This window comes from Puma concolor, chromosome B3 (genome assembly GCF_028749965.1).
Source record: "Puma concolor isolate L17-30 chromosome B3, mPumCon1.1.hap2, whole genome shotgun sequence".
In the NCBI taxonomy this organism is placed as follows: domain Eukaryota; kingdom Metazoa; phylum Chordata; class Mammalia; order Carnivora; family Felidae; genus Puma; species Puma concolor.
Window position 1 is genome coordinate 24220407 of NC_141672.1, and position 25156 is coordinate 24245562.

The 25156-nt window shown below is 38.2% G+C and overlaps 1 protein-coding gene across 39 annotated transcripts in view; it reads right to left on the reverse strand.

The window, feature by feature from the left end:
- NRXN3 (neurexin 3) overlaps positions 1-25156 on the reverse strand; it is a 1579173-nt gene that overhangs the window by 128231 nt on the left and 1425786 nt on the right. For all 39 annotated transcript variants that reach the window (XR_015252137.1, XR_015252136.1, XM_086709138.1 and 36 more), the window contains one exon: positions 20434-20741. Coding sequence is in view for 37 of the 39 variants with exons in the window: in XM_086709138.1 (XP_086565264.1) it covers positions 20434-20741 (308 nt within the window). In the remaining 2 variants the exon portion in view is untranslated. The remainder of the gene's footprint in view (positions 1-20433; positions 20742-25156) is intronic.

Here is a 25156-nt window from a genome sequence, read left to right on the forward strand (position 1 = left end):
AGTGTAGGCATGCAAGTCTTATAATTACCCGAGTCTCAGCTGTGCCTGGGCAGTGAGAGTGGGAAGAACTGGAGAAAGGAATTACAATTAAAAAGAAATTGACATATATGAATTGAATCAGGCACATTATCTCCAGCTTCTGGTTCAGAGTTTGTATTATAAAATTAAATAGAGAGGCTAATTATACTGCAGGAAAACTTCCACCGAACTCCACAGTTTCCATCAGGCAAGAAGAAATGCCAAACAAGGAATGAGAAAATAGGAAGAAGAATCAGAAGTTTTCAAATTACTGATTTCTGATTACTAGTGTTCCACTGAGAAAACAAGTAACTGAAAAACGGGATAGCTGTCAAGCCTGGAAACCCAGACACAGACACATACTAAATGTTTTCCTGATATTACAATACGTGACAGTTTTCATGACATTGGTGACATGACATCCATGACAATTAGAGTATTGTGATCTGTTCAATGTGAATAGTCAGTCACCCGTTAGCAAACGTAGTTCAATATACTGTGCAAAATTGTGATAAACACAGTATGTTGATGTCTTTCCAACAATCTTTACATATGTGTCTTTGAGGCTCTGCCCTAAATTACTTGTGCCTCTGATTTTCATTTAAGAAACATGTGCTTTGGGCATGCTACAGAGACAGTAATCAAGAGTATTCAGAACTGGGGGACATGAAGCCTATTCCACATGGCCATGCCATTCACTCCAGTTTTGGAAAATTCTATTCGGTCAGTCCTATACCACTTTGTTACAATAATGGGATGGTGCTTCATTCTGTGGGAAACCTTTTGAGTGGGCTTCTATTAGCCATTCAAGTACGGGCATTAACTGGGTCACCTAACATGGTCGGATCTGGTATATTTCCAGACTTTAGAGCCAAACTGTAGACCAAAGACTGAGAAACATGATGCAGTATGATCCCTACTGCAGGGCTTTAACACAGGCTCTTCTTTTTGCTTGGAATACTCTCCCTTCCCCTCCTCTTTGGTCTCACCAACTTGTCATCCTAAATGGCATAGTTCCTGCACTGCATCCTCAAGAAAATCTTTCCAGATCAGAAAATAAGCTCAGGTCCCTTTATGCTTTTTAGCATCCTGTCCTCCATCATACCTGTCAAGACTGCGATGAAATAATTGTGAAATTGGTTTGTTTTATGGCTTCTTCCCATGACGTAATTCTATGAAGACAGGCAGCATACATCTGTCTTATTCAGTCTTTCATCTCAATCTAGATTCTTCTACACAGTACGCAGTAGCCAGTAAATATTTATTAAGCAATTAATCTTCCTTTTTCAATTCCCTACCACCATCTTGAATTCAAATTAAATACTAGAAAAAAGAAAAGAAAAAAAAAGACTACAAAGACCCCTTTTGCAAATGCCACCTCTGCCTTACAAGAGGTTTGCCAGAATCTCCACAGTCCTTTAGGGGGGAAAAAAAAAAACACTTCCACCTACCACCTGGGTCTCTCTCTCCTCAAGGAGTTTTGGAGAAGGCTGGGAGATCTGGTGGAGGCCTTGTTCAATTGTAAAATCATTCCCTCAGCCTCATTTATTGAGCTCTTTGGGACACAACATGATTTAATAGCGCCGGACATGACAAAGCCATCTCTGATATTTTCTAACATAATCGCCTTTCATTGTACATTGCAAAGGAAAATGTCTCTTGAATTTAAAAAGAATGCTGAGATAGGAAAATGTTCACAACAGAAGAGAGAGGAAGCTCTCTTACACAAAAACTAACATGGTGAAGAGGAAAACAGAAGAATGTAGCTCACTGAAAATGAGGGTGGGGGAGAGAGAGAAACACACCTTAATTCCCCTCTGATCAATGACATGACTGGCACTGTTTTATGTGATTTATATTTCCCTGTAATTACTATGCACATAATCACAACATACCAAAGATTAGTTTTCTAAGACATTTACTGCAAATCTCAATCAAAAAAAAAAAAAAAAAAAAAAACACCTATCTAAAAAAAAATAAATTAAAAAATAAAATAAAATAAAATAAAATAAAATAAAATAAAATAAAATAAAATAAAATAAAAAACATGAATCTCCCTGTAGCTATTAGAGTCAAAAGAACATTTTATAGGAATTTTCTGTATGGCTGTATGGTACTTTCTTCATGGCTTTGGAAGTGAATTTTGTTATTTATCCCCTTCTTCAAATATTTTGATCTACTTCAGAGCCTCCAGAAATCTTTGTTTTCTGGTTGGAAATGTTGATAGAAATGATTCGCTGTAGAAATGGCCTTGGGAGTATCCTCACCATCTACACTCAAATTTCCCCTGAAACCTCCTATTTGTGATTTTTTTCATTCTGGCCTTCAATCATCTCTCCTCCAATGAATGTAAACCTTTGGCTCATACTTAGTGTAATTACTTAATCAAAACCTATTTCTAGTATGTATATATATATATATATATATATATATATATATATATATATACACATCCCATAATAGCCATGACATTAATTCACTGATTTTTTTTGGAGCCCTATCTGTGTTCTTAGAATGAATTACTCCTCATGAGGGGCAGAAAATATGTGGGGGTAATTCTGCAGCACCTTTTAACCAGCACATGTGAAGTGAAGCTAATCAATATGTTACAGTGCTAACTAATACTGATGGAAACTGAGAGCCAAGAGAACAAACTTTATTGCCAAACACTGTATGATGAAACCCAATGGCATGCCAACACACTGACTTATGTTTCATAGCATAACAATTCTGAAGTGATGATTCCAATCCTTGTCCCTCTGAAAAATATACACATCTGACATGTAGAAGACTGAGCTATGCCCATTTCTGGGTGCAAAATATTCCAAGTGTGTGTGTATACACACACACACACGTATATATAATAACTTAATTCATATTCTCTCTGAGGTGGCCAGGTAATGAGTATTAGAATGAAAGTAAAAAAAACAAAATACACAAAAATAGACGCCCTAAGGAAACACAAAAATATTCAGTTTTGCCTCAGTATACAGAAGGAGTTGATAGTATAATTCTTACCAGAATTTTGCACTGATAGTAAGTTTTACTATATAATACCACTAATAATAAATATGAAATATAAAAGTGTTATATATAAAATATGTAATATGTATTGATTATATATATTTCATAAATATATAAACTATATAAAATACATTTATGAAATATTATAATACTCAAGGCTCCACTACACCATTTATTACCTTCCAAACTCCATACTTTTCTGACACTATCGTTGTTCCTTGTGTGTATTTCATATATACTTAGTAATAGCTGAATTGAACAAATTATACCCAAATCAGGGTGCCAATGTAGGGCAGCTAACGGGCGAGTAACAACAGTGCTACAAGAGCACAAAGCTCAGGGGGAGGCAGAAGGCAGTTCTGGAGATCCCAGCTATAAGTGCCAGCTTGAGGTCTGTTGATAAGAAGTTGAGATTCAGAGAAAAAAAACAAAACACAAACAAATAACAACAGAAGAAAACCAGGTGCATGCTAGGAATCAGACATCACACTGTTATTGCAACAACTGTAACATTGAATGCCTGAAGACATTGGACAAATGCTTTCAGATTTATTAGTGAAGATGATTTCTAACCTATAAGTTTCTCCCACAGAGAGTATTAAGTAGGGGTAAGAATGGATAAGACATTCTTCAGATAGACAAAATCTCAATGGTTGTACTTTTCACCTGTCCTTTCTCAGAATGCTATTGGAAGACACACATCTTTAGAATGAGTGAGCAAACTAAGACAAAACTTGAGGTTTAACATAAAAGTGAAGCCCAGGGATTTCCCAGAATGAGAAGCAAGGAAGATCCAAGATGACAGCTGTAAGGCTCAAGACATATCAGACTGGAGACAGAAAGAAGACTGTCAAGGATTTTGCCAAGAAAAAAGTATTAATGATAGATTACCTGTGTGGTATTTGTTTGTTGTTGTTTTTATCGAAGAATAATTGACATACAATATTGTATTAGTTTCCAATGTACAACATAGTGATTTAACATTTATGTCCATCACAAAATTATCACCACAGTAAGTGTAGTTACCATTTGCCACCAAAGAAAGTTGTTACAATATTATTGACTATATTCCCTAGGCTACATTACATCCCTGTGCCTTATTTATTTTATGACTGGGAGACTGTGCCCCTCAATCCCCCTTCACCTATTTTGCCCACCCTCCCCTCCCTCCCCTCAGGCAACCATTAGTTTTTTCTATGATTCTATGAATCTTGTTTTAGATTCTATACATAAGTAAAGGCATATAGCATTTGTCTTTCTCTGACTTATTTCACTTTTGCATAATACCCTCTAGCACTATCCAAGTTGTTGCAAATGTCAGATTTCATTCTTTTTTATGGTTAAGTAATATTCTTATTTATATATGTACATAAAGAAAATGTGCACACTTGGTTTGCTTCTATATCTTGGGTACTGTAAATAACACTGTGATAGGAGTGCATTTGTCTTTTCTTGAGATAAAGAAAATTTTTGTTTTCTTGAGATAAATACCTAGACGTGGAATTGTTAGACCACTGTTTTATACTATACCCAAAACTAAACTCAATGAATTAAAGACTTAAATATAAGACTGAAAACCATAAAATTCCCAGATGTAAATGGGCAGTAAGTTTTTGACATGGGTCTTAGTGATTTTTTTCTGGATCTGCTTCGTCAGGCAAGGACAATAAAAGCAAAAATGAACAAAGTAGACTACATCACACTAAAAGGCTTTTGCACAGTGAAGGAACATCGACACAATGAAAAGGTAACCTACTGAATGGGAGAAGATATTTACAGATGATATTTCCAATAAAGGACTACCATCTACAATATACAAAGAACTCATAAAATTCAATATAAAACAATCTCATAAACAATCTCATTAAAAAATGGGCAGAGGACCCAAGCAGACATTTTTTACAAGAAGATATACAGATGGCCAACAGGCACACAAAAAGAGGCTCAACATCACTAAGGATCAGGGAAATGTAAAACAAAATCACAATCAGGTGTCAATTCACACCTGTCAGAATGGCTAATATCAACAAGAAAGAAATAATAAGTGTTGGAGAGGATGTGGAGACAAGGCAATCCTTGTGTGCTGTTGGTAGGGATGTAAATCAGTTCAGTCCCTATGGGAAACAGAATAGAGGTTCCTCAACAAATTAAAAATAGAATTATCATACCAGCCAGAAATTCCACTTCTAGGTATTTACCTGAAGAAAACAAAAACACTACCTGCATGTTTATATTGAGAGAAGTTTTATAGCTATGTTGGCTACAACACTGATAAGTCGTTAGAAAAATAAGTTATGAGATGATGAGGGTATTTATTAACAGAGTTGCAGAAGAAAGGAAATATCATCATAACAGTAGAATGTTATGTCAGGAGCAGGCATTTATTCCATTTTTTTTTTTCACTGCTTGTACCTTCAGTTCCTAGAATAGCACCTGGCATATTCTAAGCACCCAGTGAACATTTGTGGAATAAATGAGTACATGTATGATTTTACATTTTTCTCAATAAATGAAAGTCATAAAAATGTAAACTCATAACACTGATTCAATCAAAATGTGACAGAATTTTATTGGCAAATTGAAGGTGAGGAAATGTGTATGAGTTGGAAGACGGAGGGGGTGAGAAAATGCAATTCTTTTATTCCAGAGTCAGATATTAGCTAATATGTAAAACTGAAAAAGTCAAGAAATAGAAGCATATCATCCGACATACAGAGGAAAATATCCAAAAAAGCAACTAAGAGGGTTTCCAGTGTGGAGTAGGACCACGAAGCACAGGAAGATGTGGAAAGAGACTGCTGTGCTTCTGCTGTTGCTTGCTTGTTTTCTTTTAGATTTCTAGACACTGTCCTCCCCCTCCACTCCATTGAAGTATAGTTGACATACAATATTATATTAGTTTCAAGTATACAACATAGTATTTTCAACATTTATATATATTACAAAGTGATCACCATTATAAATGGAGCTACCATCGGTCTAGATACTTTCTTTCTTTTTTTTTTTTTTTTTTAATTTTTTTTTTTTCAACGTTTATTTATTTTTGGGACAGAGACAGAGCATGAACGGGGGAGGGGCAGAGAGAAAGAGGGAGACACAGAATCAGAAACAGGCTCCAGGCTCTGAGCCATCAGCCATCAGCCCAGAGCCTGACGCGGGGCTCGAACTCCCGGACCGCGAGATCGTGACCTGGTTGAAGTCGGACGCTTAACCGACTGCGCCACCCAGGCGCCCCTCTAGATACTTTCTTAACTTGGGTTTCTCAGGAAACAGACTCTGAGAGCTAGTTCTGTGTGGGGAAGTTCTGGGAGGAATGCTGTTCAAGTCTAGAGACAGGGAGGAGGTGAACTTCAAAGCAGTCACAACAAAGACCTTAGCTGACCTCAACACTCACATGGGGCTTCTCTAGCTGGGAGGCCCTTCCCAGTTGTGCAGACTTGAACAAACAGCTGGATCCTTTATATATCCTCTCAGCCCCATCCACTACTCACTGGATATGGGCACATCCACTGGAAGGGGCTTGACTTTGGGCAAAGTGGCTTCTTTAGTCAAGGACAGCTCCAGTGAAGGAATCAGCTGATAGCCACCAGCTGGCACTCCTAGTGGTCGAAGTGACTATGCCTCTGCTCCAGAGTAATGGTGTCTCTGCACTAAAGTAATGGAAATCTGGGTGCTGGGTAAGGTTTTGAGCTATGGAGAGGTATTATTTGGACAAATGTTAAATTAAAACTTCAAATTAATACATGCTTATTGTTTACATTTAAAAAAGGCGGGCGTACAATCTGCCCCCAGACATACAGATTTTAATGATGAAATCAGAACCTAAAACCAGATTGGCCCATCTCTAAATCTCAACTAGTTGTGTGGGATTGAATAACCGAACCATCTCTGAGATTCTTCCCATATAAACATTCCATGAAACTAAAATCTCAAGGCAATAAGCAAAATCTTTGCAATAACTATTGTAAACTTAGTCCTTGAGAGGAAAATATGTTTCAGATGCAATCATTTTATTATAACGTGGTTTACTATTGCCATCTTGGCTAGCCAACAAAGACACTGTCTAAATTTGAAACTTGTCTGTTTTGAGTAGACATTAAAGACCTTATTCTTAGAACTGACCTGTTTAAATATAGGTGGCTGCTGTCTCCTGCGTCTATACCTGTAATAGCAGATCAGTATGCTAACTTTCTGTAGAAAACCTGAACTCAAAATGAGCTCATACGTAGAAAATATTTAAGAGCCTTACCAGATTGTGCATGAAGGCCGAAAGATATTCATTCTTTGTTTCTCCAAAGCCTGGACTCTTCAGGTGCCCAATGTTTGTGTAATAGATTTGCCCCGCGAGAAAAGAGGCGTTTTGTCTGTTTTGGATTTCTGCAGCCCAAGTGCCTAGAATAGTAGCTAGCCCATACTAGGTACTTAATTTACTCAAACATTTGTTAATTGAATACAAAATCCAACTTTTGAAGTTGCGTTTGGCACTGCAGCTACACATTCCATATTCTCATAAAGTCAACTCTGGAAATACAGCGTTCTCTAAATCAGATTATAGTACTTTCGGTTTGTGTTAATGAATTTGCCACTTTATCAGTAGACACATGTGTGGTGATAATGCTTTTACTATGGTCCCATCTTTTCAACAAGGACCACCGTTCTGTAGTCCTCTTAAATAGCAGAGCCGGAAATTACTTGGCAATCACCTTTTCTTTGAATGAGAAACAGGGCAGAATCAGAAACACAATACCTACATAGAGAGAATTATTTTTTAAAAAAAGTAATCCTTTCAAAACTTGAAATCAACTAGGATATGGAGGCAATTATATTACGGGAGTTACAGAGCAATGAAATTATTCTGTCCAGTCTTTTGCATAAGTGGTCAGGAATAACATTTGCATATGTTATATCATATTGATTCTTGGAGACAGAGACTCAATAAAGACAAAAGAACACATGCAAAAATAAATGCCTAGGAGGGAAAATACAGAAGACACAGATGGAGGCATCTATTATATTTGGCTTTACAATAAAACAACAAAAATAATAAAGCAAACAAAACCAAAAGTAAACAGCAACAACAGCAAAACCCCATCCAGGTCAGTTCCCTTTAGTGTAAAGTGTCTATTTCTACCTTGTCCTTGCTCATTTCTCCCACATGAAATCTGCTTTGAAATGTCATCCCCCCCCTTGCCAAACAGAATAGATAGGGCAGTAAGAAACTAATAATGATAATAATAATAATGAGAAATGGCCTCAGAGATATATTTCACGTTTCTTTCTTTCTCCTTGTCTTTCTTCAGAGGAATAGCTTCCCAGCCAGTGGGGCATTAATCATCAGAACAGCAGCTCCGAGATAAAGCCTGGGTGAAATTTCATTGTGCATTATAGTGTGAGTTGTGGGTGCATGAATATGTGTCTCTCTCAGTATCAGGAAGGAGAAAGTGGAGAGGCAAAGGAGAAAAATCTGTCATTTTATATACTCATACTGCTCAAGATGGTCAGGAATGGTTCCCCATTGTTACTGCGGATTAAAATCATTCACGTCCTTCTGCTTTCATCAGAGGTCACCTCTCAGAAAGTGGGATAAATATTATGACAAGTTAAATTCTAACTACTTTTTTTTTAACCCATCTGCCTTGGGGGCATGTACCAGAGTAAGGGACAGGAGGAGGGGACTGTGGAACCAGGAGCAGGACTGTCTGATGGTATATGTTTTTCCTTGTTAATCCTCAATTGGGTATCCGTTCCCTCACTTACATAATGCTCTGGGTTAGCAATTCCTGTTTTGAAGATCCCTGAATGAAGTGTGGGGAGACTGTCTGGGAGAGACGGCTAAACAGAGGCTACAACTGCTCAGCAAGGAGCTGTAAATACCTACTAGATCCCTGCTCCCCAAAGTGAGGTCCACATACTGCAACATGACAGCATCTGGGAGCTAGCTACAAATGCATCATCTCAGGCCCCACCCCAGAATGGAGTCACGATTTGTGCTTTAAAAAGGTCACCAGGTGACTTGTGTACACAAAACAGTTTATGAAGCACTCTTCTAGCCAATACATGCAAACACATGAGCATCCTCTCCCTCCCTTTCTTTTTTTTTTAAAATTTTTATTTATTTATTTTGAGAGAGAGATAATGCAGAGGTGGGGGGAGAGAGAGAGAGAGAGAGAGAGAGAGAGAGAGAGAGGGAGGGAGAGAGAGAGAGATTGGGAGAGAAACCCAAGGCTCCATGTTGTCAGTGCAGAGCCCAATGCAGAGCTGGAACTCACAAAACATGAGATGATGACCTGAGCCAAAAGCAAGATTCAGATGCTTAACTGACCGAGCTACCCAGGTGCTGCCTACTTTCTTTCTTACGCAGACACATACCCACACAGACACACACACACAGACACACACACAGTTGGGATGAGAGATAGAAGAGGCTGCATTATGTACACAAGTCAATCAAATTTCCATCAAGTAATTCTCTCAGTGACTGCTAGCCACCACAGATAAGGTTTGCATGTATTTCCCCAGCCATCTCATCCCTGCATGATGAGAAAACCAAGGAGAACCTTGCATTCTCCATTTAGCTAACAGAACTAGCTCTCTAGACAACCCAAGGCATTAATTAGATGGTTTCAAAAGGCAGGGCTGTCATAACAGCTTCAGTGTGTTTCTAATTTTTACAATCATTCAAACATGCACCAGAAAGGTATGAAAGCACATCCCAGCCCTCCTACTGCCTTGTCAAAGACAGAATGGAAATATCCATCTTGAAAGCTGGCTAGCAATGACTGCTATTTGAAGTCATTTCCTTGCCATATATAAACAGAAATAAAGGGACGCATTTCAAGAAAAAAAATAGAATCAATTCTTGGACCTCAGTTTAAATAAGAATCATTGATTCTTTCTGACGACTCAAGAGACATTAAGTAGTTTATCTTCTACATAGAGGTGGTCATTGTGGAATTCCTTCTGAAAGTTTTCAGCAAAGAAGAGGGAAATGAAAAGCATCATTATTTGTATCATGATTTTAACTATATCAAAGATATTCTATTAATTTCTCTCAACCTTAGCCATCCAATCCATGAAATGGGCAGGTGGTTCTTAAGCAACATAATTACAGAGTATTTATGCTTATTATCTCCTCTCCTTTCTTCAACTTTCCTTGTCTTTACTCCAGTTCATTTATCCAGCCACCAGCTGTCACGGTATGTGCAAGGCACCATATTAGATACTGTTGAAGATATTGGAAAAAAATGTGAATCTACTCTTAATACTTGTTAAATGAGGAAAGAAAGTGTTTTCCTAAACATTACTGAGCCCCTTTCTGTGGCAGGTGCCATGCCAGGACCTCAATGCTGAGTGATGAGCTGCATAATGCTCTTGCTCTCCGTGTAGTGGTTTCTCATAGTATCTTCCATCAATGTTCTTTCAAAAGATTCTGAAGACAGGTGACTGTGGAGCCAGTGGTGTCATAGGGTCATGACCAGGGATAAGTGGGTTCATATAACATACTCAGTCATAAGACAAAAACAAAAGAGCTAACAAAAGCAGGTCGAAGATTCCCACCGACCTACACACACACATACAACCAGATAAATGAACCTCAAGTAAATTTTCTCTCCATACCAATGAATAGAAGCAGTGGGTCATTAGAAATAATTGTTATTTACCTATATTTAAAGGTAGGTTTTAGGAGAATTAAGAATTAAGTAATTTGGAAAAATAAGAAGGAGAAGAAATTGGAGAGGCAAAATGGGTAACATTATATTTCCCAAAGTGTTCTGAAAACTCTGAGCATTAGAAGAAGCCCTTGTTATTATGACAACAAACAAGCCCTAAGGAAAGAGAATTTAAGACCAGAAGTGAATAATATGTGCACCAGATACAAGGGGACCTTCCTGGGACTCATTATTATTAAGGCAAAAATTTAAGAGCAGCAAAACCACTGCTAATGACCACTGTCACTGGTGAGCCCCATCAGGGAGGGGACCTGTCAGGGGTAAGGTGCTTGGAAGTGAGATCCAGCCTGTAAGTATTAAGAGGTGTGTGTATTCCCTGAGAAGGCGCTGGTAGATTTGTATGTTTTGACTAATACCGACTGAGGGTTTACCTATGCTGCAGAGCTCTAACAGTGTCTGAGACAAAGATCCTGCCATCCAGGAACTCACATACCATGAAGTAGAGACAATAAACAAATAAATATGTGACATAATGTCAGGTATAAATAACTGCTATGGCAGACAACAAAGTACCAGGTAGTAGAGAGTGTTATTTTATAGAAGATGGTCAAGGAGGTCCTCTCTGTTAAGGTACCAAATGGGCAGAAACTTGGATGAAGTAAGGCAGTGAGTCATGCAAATACCTTGGAAGAGCTGCTTCAAGCAGAGAAAATGACCAGTGAAAAGATACAGAGGTGCTTGATACGTTCAAGCTGGGCTGGCACTAATGACGTATTCATGTAAGGTATAACATTTAAGGGGGTGCCACCCCAAATCACTTATTCAAGACACATGGTATTATATTGCAATATTTTGGAGTCAATATCAATGCAAACAATTTTCCATAAGCAAAATATCAACATTTTAAATACAGACAAGATCCAACTTGCAACTGTACAACCCTTCTCGCCTCTCCTTTATCTGGGCCCTATGTTCAAGGAAGATCAAGAAGACCTATGTACCTGAAGCAGTGTGGCAGAAAAGAAGGCCAGAGAGCAAGGAGGAAATCCATACATCACACAGTAAGGATTTTCGCTTCAGACTTAGCCATGTAGTATGTTGGGTGATTGGCAAAACCACCTGGAGCTTTAGAAACGTTGAGGGTCCTCTACAGTGAGTAGTCAAGAGCTGACCCCACTTTTCTCCCGGTTGTTCAAAATAAGAACCATCACTTGATCAGCAGGTCTGGTGAACTTTCTATCCTAGAAATATTACATCCTAATTAGAAGGACATCTCTACAACTTCTCACAATTTGTAGGTTTCCTGCCTGTCTATGATAAGGACCTTTTCCTAGGACCCTTTAAGGGACTAACCTCAGCTTTGGGAAGTACTGATCCCATCCACTAAAACTAAACTATTAAAGAGGGGACCAAAAGAAATGACACTGTATTCTCTTCCCTGGCCTACTTGTACTATCAACATATAGGTCTTTAAGAGGTAGGTAAACCCACCAAGCGTGCTCGCTCGCTCTCTCTCTCTCTCTCTCTCTCTCTTTTTCCCATGAGAATGATGTAATCCCTGAGAGAAATTATCACTGGAGTCTTACCAGCTAATGAGAAAATTAGAGTCCAATTCTCTCCCCCTCAAACTATTCTTTGAGAGGGGAAAAGAAAGTACCTGCATGAGGGTAAGGAGAAGACAGAAGATATTTCTTGGCTGGCAGCTTAAGTCTAATTAGACTGACAAATCTTCAGCGCCTTCCCCAGTTATGAGGCTTGGCAGGAAAGGAACGAGCCCTGGAGCCGCACATTATGTAAGGCTGTTAATCAATATTAGTTGAGCCCTAATCCTAAAAATAAACTTCCCCTGGAGGCTTTGTTGTCTAGTGGTAAAAGTGAGGGCTTGGAAACTGTGTAGACTACTGTCTCACTTCTGTCAAGCTGGTGGCATCAAGAAAAAGGTGGAGGGGCCCTGAGGGGATAATTCCTTAGGCAAGTGCAACCATTCCTGATACCATGTGATCTACCTCCTATTATAAAGCATGATATTTAGGATGAGGTAAATAGACTTATCTCGTATCCCAATCTAAGACAGTTTGGTTACTCCAAGAACCTTGAGAAAATTTGGTGTTCTAGCCAAAATCTCAAAATGCCATTGATAACTGTATTCTGTAAATGTGTGGGTCATGTGTTTTGTTGAATCATATAAAATTCCTGATACTTGACCGTTTCAATCTATAAAAATGGCAATTTCATACACTTTGCCCTAATAGAACACTTTGATGTAATAACCATTCAGCAAAGCCAATTCCTACATCAGAAAATGAAAGACTTTTCCACAGAAATCTCTTCTAATTGAGGAGTTGAGGGCTCTGGTTCAATCTGGGACATTCAAAGGAAATCCTGGGTTATTATGGGGTTGTATAGGTCTAGACAAAATTGTTCTCCTGTACTGGGGAAAATTAAAAAGGGGAACTGTTTAAAATGGAACCAGGAGGCCAAGCTCTACCACTCTTGGTCAATTTCAGGTCCAACAAGAAGAGAGGGACCTGGTAAGTTGATAATACATTAGCTACTACTGTACTCTCCCAGCAGGAGTTAAGAAAGCTTTTCTCCTCCCCTGGTAACAGCCCAGCAAATGAGAGACCTCCACAATTCAGCCAATGAACAGCCACTAAACTTTGAACTCCCAGTTCACTCCAACACACTTACTGTTTATGACACCCTTCCCAACTCCCTTCTTTTCTCTATGAGACCTGTCCTCTCCTGTGTTTCCCAGACGTGCCTATGGTTTTCCTATAGCTTACTTGTCCCAAATTGTAATTCTCTGCTATTCCCAAATTAACCCATTTTTGCTGGTAAAATAACTGAGTTTTATTTTTAAAGTTAACATGCTTATATAACCAATCATACAGGACATCTAAGCCTTATGGGGATCTGTGAGTTCTGGGAGAGCCTCTTGGTTTGAAGTGGTTTCCTTAAGTCTAGGATTTAGTGAAATCCTAGGATTTAGGATTTAGTGAAAACTTATGGGTAGGTCATGGCCTAAGTTCTTTTCATGCATAGTCATATTTATTACTCACCACAATAGGAAAAGTACTGTTATTGTTATGCCCATTTTACAGATAATGAAACCAAGGCTTAAAGAGGCCAGTCAACCTGCCCAGAGATACACAGCTAAGTAACTAGAAGAACTTGGAATCCAGCTCAGAAATTCTTACTCTAGAGTACACCCACTGCCCTCAAATATATTGGAACTCTACCTGAAATAGGCAGTATGAAGGATCAAGTTTTTAAACACTTTATTTATTTTTGAGAGACAAAGAAGACAAAGCATGAGCAGGGGAGGGGCAGAGAGAAGGAGACACAGAATCTGAAGCAGGCTCCAGGCTTCAAGCTGTCATCACAGAGCCCGATGCAGGGCTTGAACGCACAAACCATGAGATCATGACCTGAAGTCAGACGCTTAACCAGTTAAGCCACCCAGACACCCCTGAAGGAGCAAGTTTTTAATCCTAAGTTTTTTCTTTGTTTTGTTTTGTAATAGTCAATATCAAAGCTGAAGTGTGTTTTTTACTAGTCCCAGCCTAAAACTGAAAGCAGACCACAAGGAGGAATTTCCATATAGGTGCTGTTACAAAACCTAAAAAAACTGGCTTCCTTCTGGAATTTTTGAAAGTGGTTCATCTTCAACTGCCAAATTTATGAGTTCGAGGTAAGAATGAAATCTCACAAAACTCTCAAGTCTTTCATTTCTGTTTATTAGGATAGCTCCAATCTGGCTGAACATTGTGATTTTCTGGTAATTTTCTGGTGCCAGGCAGCACTGGCCAATGTCAAGGTGACTTTACCAATGCCCAGCACAGAAAAAGTGGGTCACGATCAGTATCCTGCTAATAGCATATAAAGGATTCCAAATGGTGATGTGCACAGAACACACTGAATTCTTTCTCTACTGATAACGACTAGGTCTGTAGGCTTAAGGTAAGAGAATACACATTATTTTTGGAACTACTTTCCTCTTAGCCATTTCCTGCCTCATAGGAACAATTTGGTCCTGGTGACCACAAATTACCAAAGACTTTTATTTCTCACTTTTGCCTTCTTTTCTGAATGGGTATCAAGAAATTTGAACACAGACTGAGTTAAACTTTTCCATTTAAGAAGCTGACCTATCAGTGTCATGAGAGTAACCCTGACACAGAGGTCAGTCGTAATACAAATGCCTGCATAATTGCTTGGGCACCCCTGGTAGTAAAACCAACAGGAAACCCAGTGCAGTTCTCTCCTCTTGGTCCTCTCTCATTTAGGGGAGTGTGGGGCCATGACTCTCAGAATCTGGATCTCTCGCCTCTCACAAACCTCCTCTATCCATTCTTTGTTCCAGTTGGACTTGGTTCTCTCTCTCAGGAATTACCATCCCTGATTTTGACACTTAGCTTCTGATGTGTAGCCAACTGAGATTTGTTTCTCATCACCATGTACCCAATTATACTCATCCTACAAGGTCCAGTTCCATTCCCACCTAATTTGTGGGATCCAGTCAAGCCATCCCATACTAACCCCTTCCTGTCCCCATACCACTACCATTTGTGGGTCACTACCTCATATTGATTGCTCATGTCAAACTCCATGATGGCAATGTTTCTGATTCTTCTTTGTAACCTTAAAAATATGTGTGGATACATTTCATAACAGAACATATTCTTTGAGGCCCATAGAACCCCATGGTGGTTTAAAATGGAAGAGAAAAGGGGCGCCTGGGTGGCTCAGTCGGTTGAGTGTCCGACTTCGGCTCAGCTCATGATCTCATGGTTCGTGAGTTTGAGGCCCACGTCTGGCTCTGCGCTGACAGCTCAGAGCCTGAAGCCTGCTTCGGATTCTGTGTCTCCCTCTCTCTCTCTGCCCCTCCCCCCGCTTGTGCTCTCTCTTTGTCTCTGAAAAATAAATAAATGTAAAAAAAAATTTAAATGGAAGAGAAAATTAAAGATGAGGAGTGAGCTATCAGAGAAGTCCATTCCTGAGATCCTAAAAACTTTTCATTTGCCAGGACACATTCCAGCCTTCAAATTCTACCTTGACCCTCCTTCAAATCTCTATCCCCCCAAAACCGCCTAGCCCCCACTGTGAACTACAGATGCTACTGACAGTGGAAGCAGACCCATTTCCTGAGGTAGATCCTTGCCTGAGAGGGTATTGACTTACATACCAAATGTTGAGGGCAGAGTATAATAATAAGGTTAAAACATATTTAATCTTATTCTTTAAGATGCACCTGTTTTAAGAATTTTACTTCTACTAACTCAGCTAACCCTCACAACAACCCCATGGTGTCAGCAGTACCTTGGAATACCCTTCCCTCTCTCTAATTTTACAACTTGGTAGGCTTATATTAGTTACTAATTCTTGCTCTCCTCCCATCGATAAGTGAGGTTAATGGCTCCCTTCCCTGAAACTTGGAACAACTTTCTCTAGGAGCCCTAAACCTCTATGAAAGAAAGCCTAGAAACTACATATAGGGGGTCATGGATCCAGCTGAGTCCAGTGTTTCTAGTTAACCCACCAAGTCACAAGGTGTGTGAGTGGAGCCAGACTCTCCAGACCAGAGTAGTCACTGAGTAAACTCAGTCCGTTCCATGTAGAGCAGAAAAATTGCCTGGCTGAGCCCTGCCCAAACACTAAGTCATGGGAAAATTTGTTTCATAACAATTGCTAACTAGAATATATGTTGTGTTAGGGTCCCCTCCTTAAGGAAAGAAAACACAAAAAGACAAAAAACTCAAGGTAACAAGGTACGTGACAACATCCCTCATGACCTTGTAACATGAGACCACTTAATCAGACTGCATGTTTGTGTGTGTTGCCATATATGGGAGACAAACAAGTAGAAAATATATAAAAAACTATGCTAGGTGGTGTTCAGGGCTCAGTTCTTTGGGTATGAACCCAACCGAGCAGTGCCGGCATGAATAAAGCTGCTGCTTGGAAAGAAAAGCCTTGGGGTGTCATGACTCTCTGTGCTAGAATCCTGCTACAATGTGACTCGCTCAGAGTCACTTAACTCATATGAAGATCTAGGTTTTAAACCCAGGCAGCCTGACTCCAAGTACATGCATTTAACCACTGCTATAGCCTTACCACTGAAGAAAAAAAAAATAAAACTATCCAAAGCACGTTGATCATCCTGTAGGGAAAACTGTCTGTAAGCCATGCCTCAGTCGCTAAGTGACAGGTATGTAATAAAGCCTTTTTTGTTTTCCAATTTATTCAATAAATATTTATTGAGCACCTACCTCTATTTAAGTACTATTACCCACGCATTCACTTTCTCAATGTACTCATCTGCTTCTCAATGCACCCACCTGCTTTCTCAATGTTAAATTTTTTTTTTTTTTTAATGTTCAGGAGAGGACCTGGAGATACTCTCCTTAATATAGGGTGAAGACCTGATGTTCAAGCACCATAGCTGTGAGTAATTTACACAGTGCATATGATCCACAAGCAGTTCTGGAACAAAGAAGAGCATCAGAAATATCAAAGTAGTGATTACTTCCAGGAGGCTGGGGCATTGAAGGGCCATGTCAACTCAAAAGCTATTTGTTTATGTTCACACACAGGTAAGAACAGCACTGAAGGCACTTTGCAGGTTTCCTTTGATCTGAAATCAACACAAATCAAAGCCAATCGGAAACAAACTGCCGAATGATATTTTCTTAGCTTATGTTTAAAGAAAGAACCACCGGAGGGGCATCTGGGTGGCTCTGTCGGTTAAGTGTCTGACTCTTGATTTCGGCTCAAGTCACGATTTTACAGTTCATGGGATTGAGCCCTGTGTCCGACACTGTGCTGACAACATGAAGCCTCCTTGGGAGTCTCTCTCTCCCTCTCTCTCTGCCCCTCTACCACTTGTGCATGCACATGTGTATGCTCTCTATCTCAAAATAAACTCAAAAAAAAAAAAAAAAAAGGAACCAATGGATTTTTGTATAACCATATGGTTTTACACCAGGTTTTGATGCTTATTTTGTTTTTCCTGGATGAGTCTAATTTTAGGACAACCCTGGTCCAGCAAGGCTATCAAAGCAAAGGAAGCCAGAATAGAGTATCATCTAGAAAAGGCTATAAGATTTCATACATGATCGTTCTGGTAAACGTGAAATCCAGTCTTTCCCACTTTTTTTTTTCTCCCAGAGGTCAAAATTTTATGAGTCTATTTCACCCAAGAAAATTAGCTAGATCACATAGGGCATATTAGAGCTTCTGAGACTGACCTTCCTCACCGAAAATCTTCAGAGTCTGGGAATTGTCCTAAATCTTGGGTCCCCAGTCCAAACACAGACTTGATGTAATCTGTACTTGAGATCAGAAAAGGGTTGGAGACAAGGCAGGCTATTGCATTTTTATGTAACCTAGGGCAAAGTTCTTATTTGTTTTAATTTTTTGTAGTTTCCAGTTTTTATTTAAATTCAAGTTAACTAATATACAGTATAATGTATACTGTATACATGTATACATAATAACATGTATACAGTATAATGTATACTGTATACTGTATACATAATGTATACTGTATAATATAATATACAGTATAATAATAATACAGTGTAATTTAATGATTCATCACTTACACGTAACACCCAGTGCTCATTACAACAAGCGTCAGGGCAAAGTTCTTCTGGCTAGTTGGCAAGAACCAAAAAGTCCGAAATCCTTGGCATGGTATTATTTCCTCTAGCTAATCTTTACAAAGAATATGGAGCTTTTTAATCCCTCATTCCAGTTTCATCCAATTCTGCTAGTCCACTGTCTTTCCTCTAAGAGTTTGTATTTACAAACCCTTAAAAGCAAAGAATGTCAACATATTTATAAGTCATTTTTATAGCCATTGCAGAAGCAAAAGGAAAGTCATGTAGATGAAATCCAATTATCACTGAACTCAAAGGGAAAGAAACACACCAGACAGGAGGCTATTAGAGAGAGCATGCTCCAGCTGTCCACATCCTTCACGATGACAACAGGTTCTATGATGTTCAGAGTCATAATCACTTGCAAGACTTCTGTACTTTGTACCCTACTCTTCTCTGGAAGCTCTGGCTTCCTTAGTTTTTGGAAAGACTCACTCAGTCTGCTCCTATGTGAATATTTGCTATAAGAGGGAAAGCCAAAAACTGATAATTACCATAGCTTAGTCCCTATATCCCTATGTATCATTAAATCGTCCTGAGGTCAGTAAAAATTTGGTCTTGAAAAAGACTGTAGGACCAGCCATTCCTATGAAGAAAAAGCCATTTGTTCCTCTGCTTCCCACAGAGTTAGCAGAATGTATTATGACAGAAACAGAACAAGTCTGCCAGGACCTGTGCAGACAGAACTATCCTTTCACCAACCATAAACAGATCTGCTCTTGAGCTATAGAGAGTCATAATAGAAATATATATTGCCTTTTATCTTCTTTTCAGTGAGTAGAGTGAAGTGTCAGGAGTTATTGCTTTAATATCAGTAGGGAAGAAGCTATTTCTTTTTCCACCATGTATGTAGGTATACATGCAAGGGCACACACAACTATACGATTGCTATGTTAACCAGCTTCTTAGCCTTTCTAAAACACATAAAATTGGCCTGGTAACATCATCAGTGCATACAGCTTCAAATTGTTACTGTGGGATCCTGTAAGGAGCTGTCTGGATATTTCTGCTTAAAGAAAAGGGAAAAGGAAGACAACGGTTTTACCTCTACTTAACTCACATAAACTTAATTCAGAAGAATGAGAACACATAGGGGGCTTAATTGATTATTGACTTTATGTTTACAATGCCCACTGAAGCCAATGGCAGGGTGATGTCAAAGACTCAATTGAGCCCCTGGATAATGTCTTAAAACTAAGAAACAGAAAGGACAAGTACTGATCTACTGAATCATCTATAAACACTAACTAGGCTAGGGGTAATTTCCCCACAAGCAATTGGAATGTCTTATTTTATGCCACAGCATTTAAGGCTAATAACTCGATTAACCTCCTATTCCCTACTAACTAGATTTATGAAATGCCAAGGGAGTCAGCAAAGCATTAAGCTTTAGCGTGGGTATAATTACTTTTAAGTGAAAAAACAAAAAGTGTTTCCACAAAACTAAGGACTTCCTACGTAGCTAAACTCAGACCTTCACAATTTCTAATGTAATTAAGATCTTGGTCAAATACAAAGGAAACAAAATGGATAAAAAATAAGTGATTGATCAACACTTAAAAATTTAAACAAAAACTGCATTTTGTAAGGATTAGTTAAACTTCTAGCTTCAATTGTCCTTGATTTAATGCCACTCATTGGTCTCAAGTGAATGGTTCATGTTTCAGCAAAGCCATGAAGAGGATGTGAATAGAACTGAAGTAGGATATAGTCTTTCCTAGGATAACAAATTTTCCTTTTTTGCTATTGAAAAGAAAAGAAATGAAATGAAAGGAGGGAGTATTTCATACTGAAAGTGTTAGCCATTCCTCATTTTGAATAACAGCCTTACCATTTCAGCGATAAATATGATAGGGATAATAACCCATGAGTGCACATAAAACTTTTATAACTTCTTTAGCAATGACTTTGTCTTTCTCTACTCCTATAAGTGTCTATAGGCATCCTTCTTACAAACATGGTAAGTCAGATACTTTAGCAATATAGCAACACTGACATTATAGTAATGTCTCAAAGACAATCAAGAAGACTCAATTAATAGTTGTAGAAAGGCTTACCTGAATGCTTGCTGTAGAACGATTTTTGCGGGTTGTAGTAGTAGCCATTGTAGTGGTGGTTTCCATGACAGTGGTAGACATTTCTGGTGGCATGGAGGTCGTCTGTGTTGTTCCCAAGATTGACGGGACTTCTCCCACCAGCCGGACACTTCCATTGATTTTAATATTGGGGTTGTTCTCAGCCGCCATGTTCAGTACTTTCAAACCATCATAATAGAGCCCAGAGAGCTGCCCTTGGAAGAGACGTCCTTTGTCTTTTCCGCCAATGGCTATTTGCGCCTGGGTGTTGAAGATGGTTAACTGCCGTCCTAGTGGGTTGGGTGGAGGAAACATTATTATTCCCATATGTTATCTTCTTTGTCTTACCTGGTCTGAATGGACCAGGTATCAAAACAGCCTTCCTTGAGCAATTAAAGGGGAGAAAATTGGATAGCAAAAACTCAATAGATAGTAGCAAGTAACATTTCACTATGTTTATCTCTTCCACTGTCTAGCTGAATATCCTGGATAAACTGAATAATTGAGTCTCTATTTCATTATTGTGATGAATGAGAAATCTTGGTTCAATGATACAAAGCATTGCAGTATTCTTGGTGGGTATGTAGTTGTGGATGACAGAAAGTAACCCCCAAATCAGGTGATAATAGTAATAAATACCTATTGTATTCATTTTTAACTTACAGTGTCACAGAATAACAACTAAAAAGAATTATATATGGCAAACGAAAACTCTGTGAGGTAACTTATGACACTGGATTAAAAAAATAGGTCTGATAACTAAATTAACTGAAATTAAATTTCAATTAAAGACTTGGATTCATTATAGATATGAATAGTTTACTCACCAAATACCTCATTTCCTACATAATACATAATATTCTATCTATACTTGATGTTTATTAAACAATAAACATCATGACAGATAATTTCCTATCTCTTTTATCTTTGGAGAGGGCGGATTATGGTCACACAACTATATCTCTCCCTAAAATATGGGAAATAAACAGGCATTGATAATGTTTCTGGGGCGGGGGAAAATGTCATTCCAAATCAATGCATTATAAAAGAAAGGATGGGTATTAACGAAAAAAAGAGACACAAAAAACTCCTTAAAATGATATAAAGGTATATTAATGTGTTGAAGACTATCAGTAGCTCAACTTATTTGGAGTTCCCATTTGGAGAACCATTTGTGCTTCTCTGAATAGAAAATTATCAGAATGAAATCATGGCAGAACAGAGTCTAGAATAGCGCAACTCAATTTATCTTCCTCCCAACTACCTCCACTTAAAAAAGCCTCTTTAGTGCCAGGTCTTTCCCAGAAAAACCCAAACAGCTTTTTAAGGCCAAGGCATTCTATGCTATTATTTCTCCAGATAATTCCTTCTGCTTTTGCATATGGAGAAGTGGGGGAAACTTATTAATGGAATTAAATATATCCTTTTTGAATTTTTCTCCACTTAAGTCAGAAATAAAACAATGCTCCACAAATTCTCAATCTAATCACTTGGATTATTTTTAGCTATAAATGACTGGTATGTTCTGTTATTATTGCCTGATTATTAAAAGGGAGTTTATTTTTAAAAGACTAGGGTTTCTGCTCCACAATCTCTAATTTGAATAGAGGCATACTCTGATGTTTGGGCTCTTATCCTCTACCACTATTACATGTTCTTTAACTCTATACAATAATTACCTATCCTTGAATTTCTGGTGTATAATGTGGAATGCCTTCTGAATGCATAATAATGGATGAAACAAAAGAGGCAAAGAAGGGAAAATGCATCTGCTCAGAGAGAACTCTTTATACAAGAGTCAATTCTGCTCATGAGGAAACTCTTAACAGCATAGTCAAGAATAATTTATAAATAATACCTTTTTGGAAGCTTCAAACACTGCAGTATGGAGAACTGACCAAAGAATTTTGTTATAGTGAAAATGATCTACACTCTATAAAAATATTTGGAGCATGGAAACGGAATCTGTTGGACTTGATAACAGAATTGTCCAGATGCTAAGGGAACAATCAAAATAGATCTAATAGATTTCCATTATTTTCTCACCAATTTCTTCAGTGCTCTGTGCACATACATCATCACCTGCCCTTTGGTCTCTCATTTCTCACACAAGATGCAGCAAAATCTTCAATGAACAGTAACACTGGATAATGACCTGCAGCTCAAATCTCTTTATTGTTATTTTTTTGACTACAGCTTTATCTAGGAGCCCTAAGCTTATTGCATAAGAAATGTCATGATGGAAAGGGAGAATAAATACACCCGTATAGGCATAGGCATAGGCATTGGGGACAGCTTAACATAATAAAGAAGAAGCTGCCTAAAAGGAGATCTCTAGGACTCAATTCAGTAGCTTACACCAGATAGCCCAACGTCAAGCTATCCCTTCCATTCACACAACTGTTGGCCAACAATAATATTTACTCATCTCCTTTTTCGTATATGCTTTAGCATCGATGATCAGTTAATAGATATAGCTAGTTATAGGTAAGAGATTTTATATTTCTAGTATTTCTGAAAGCACTTCACATCAATAACAGTCCTCACCTTATTTTCCTGGTGATATCATTCTGACAATTATTACAAATAAAAATAGAGATAAAATTGAAATGCAAAGTTGAATTACACTAGCTAGAAATGATGGATCTCTTTCATTCCAGTTGTCACATTACACTCCATAAAGTGGTCTTTGCTTGTTCAAGACTAACCGAAGCATGGAGAAGGGCAAGGCATGTTTTCTGGGCTACAGGATTAAGCCACTGCTCCACTTCTGGCTATGGTTGTGATCTCAGAGAGATCTGAGTAATTATTTCTTGAGAAGAAGACACTAGTTGGGTGAAATAGGGAAGGAGGTTGTCTATGCTTCAATTTTCCATCATGCTATGGGAAGTGTATGGATTTCTGTTTGCTTGTCTATTTCATGGTCTGTTTCTGGCTATATCTATTTTTCTTTTGGTTATAGACCCTTTCCTAGCCCTCTGTACCTTGGATTAGGAAGTTAAGAGTAAAGTTGGCAATCACTAAAGTAATAGTGGGAAACTCTCAGTTTCCCACCATCTCTTCCTCTCGTCATTTTACCTCTCCAACGTAAGCAGGAGTAAGGGAATAAACTGGGAATCAGTCATCACTACCCTCTCCCTAAAAAGCGGTATTATAAGGGACTGACTGGAGAAAGTTTTATCATTTGGTCCAGATTTCTCAAAATCAATGCCAGATTTCATTATTGTTATTCATTACGATCAATTGTGGTTTTTTTATAATAGGCAGCCATTATATCTATATCTATAACCCAAGCTAAGAATTGTTCTATTATCCATAATACTCAATTTGGTTATGCTAGTACTGGGTTTGTAGCAGGTTACTTTCTGTTTTGTTTTAGGTGCCCATGTTCTTGGAAGTCATTATTGCTACCTCATTTGGATATCAAGTTCACATACTGCTTAAATTAAATCTTTGCACGTCTCCAGACAGTGTCACACAAAGACTAATTAATTAAACCTCAGAACACCCTTGGGGAATAGGCAGTATTATTTCTCCTCTCCTCAGATGGGAAATCTGAGATATAAAGAGGTTAAGTGGATTGTCTAAGGTCAGAAAGTATCAGTCAATAGTAGACAGAGCCAGAAAACAGACTCAGGGATGTTGTGACCCACATCTCTTCTCCAATGACAGAAATAACTTCAAAGAGGCATTCCAAGTACTTTCCTGATACGTCTGCCTATTCATCCTTCCATCTTTACCCTTTTTCACTCATTGTCTTTACAAGGTCTTTTGGTATATATTTTCTACTCCTTTTGAAGGGAAGGTTAGCTAGACAGAGGAAGGGGTAAAGCAATAGAATGAATAGATGTTACTCACCCAAAGTGTAAAAAAAAGTAATTTCCGTTAAAATAATGCAGAAGAGAGAAACTCCAAGATTGCAAACACCATTTTCGATATTATATGCATATATGAACATATACATATTTGGTTAAGAAACTAGAAAGCCGCCCTCCATCCCACCTGAACCACCCTTCCCCCTCGATTTGTTGTATATTTCAAAGTGTCTTTCTATATGAAAGCCAACTGATAACAATGCTATCAGCAGGAAAACTAAAAGCCTACTCATAACTTTATAATGGTTTATACAAATGAAAACGCCTGGCATGCTCTTCAACTTAGACTTCAAAAGGCAATGGAGTAAAAGAAAATATTATTAACATAAAATTGAAAGAAAAAAAAGTTCTCTCAGGCACATGAGACTCAGACATGCATCTAGTTTTCTTCTCCTTTTTTAAAAAGTGAGGCAATCATAGTCTTTAATGTTAAAGGGACTTTATGAGCTGGTGATTACTAAACGAATTATTTGCTTTTTAGAGTTATTCTTAATTTATTTTTAATTAGACCACATACGTTAAAAACAGGGCAAACAGTTAAGTCTCAGTGAGGATTTTCCGTGTTTAAGGGTCTGAATGTTGTCACCCAACTGAAGACTGTAATTAAGCTTGCTTAGGTTGCATATTAATATATTCAATTACTTATTATGTGTAACTACATCAAATCTCTACGAATTTTAAGAACCCACTGAAGGTCTTGAGACAAGAGTAGCTTGCACTGGCTCAGGAAAGAAGGGAATAAATAGCTTCTGAAAATAGAGAATTTTCTTCATTGGAAGATAATAGTTTACGTCGTAACAAATAGAAGCCACACAGAAAATTCTAACATC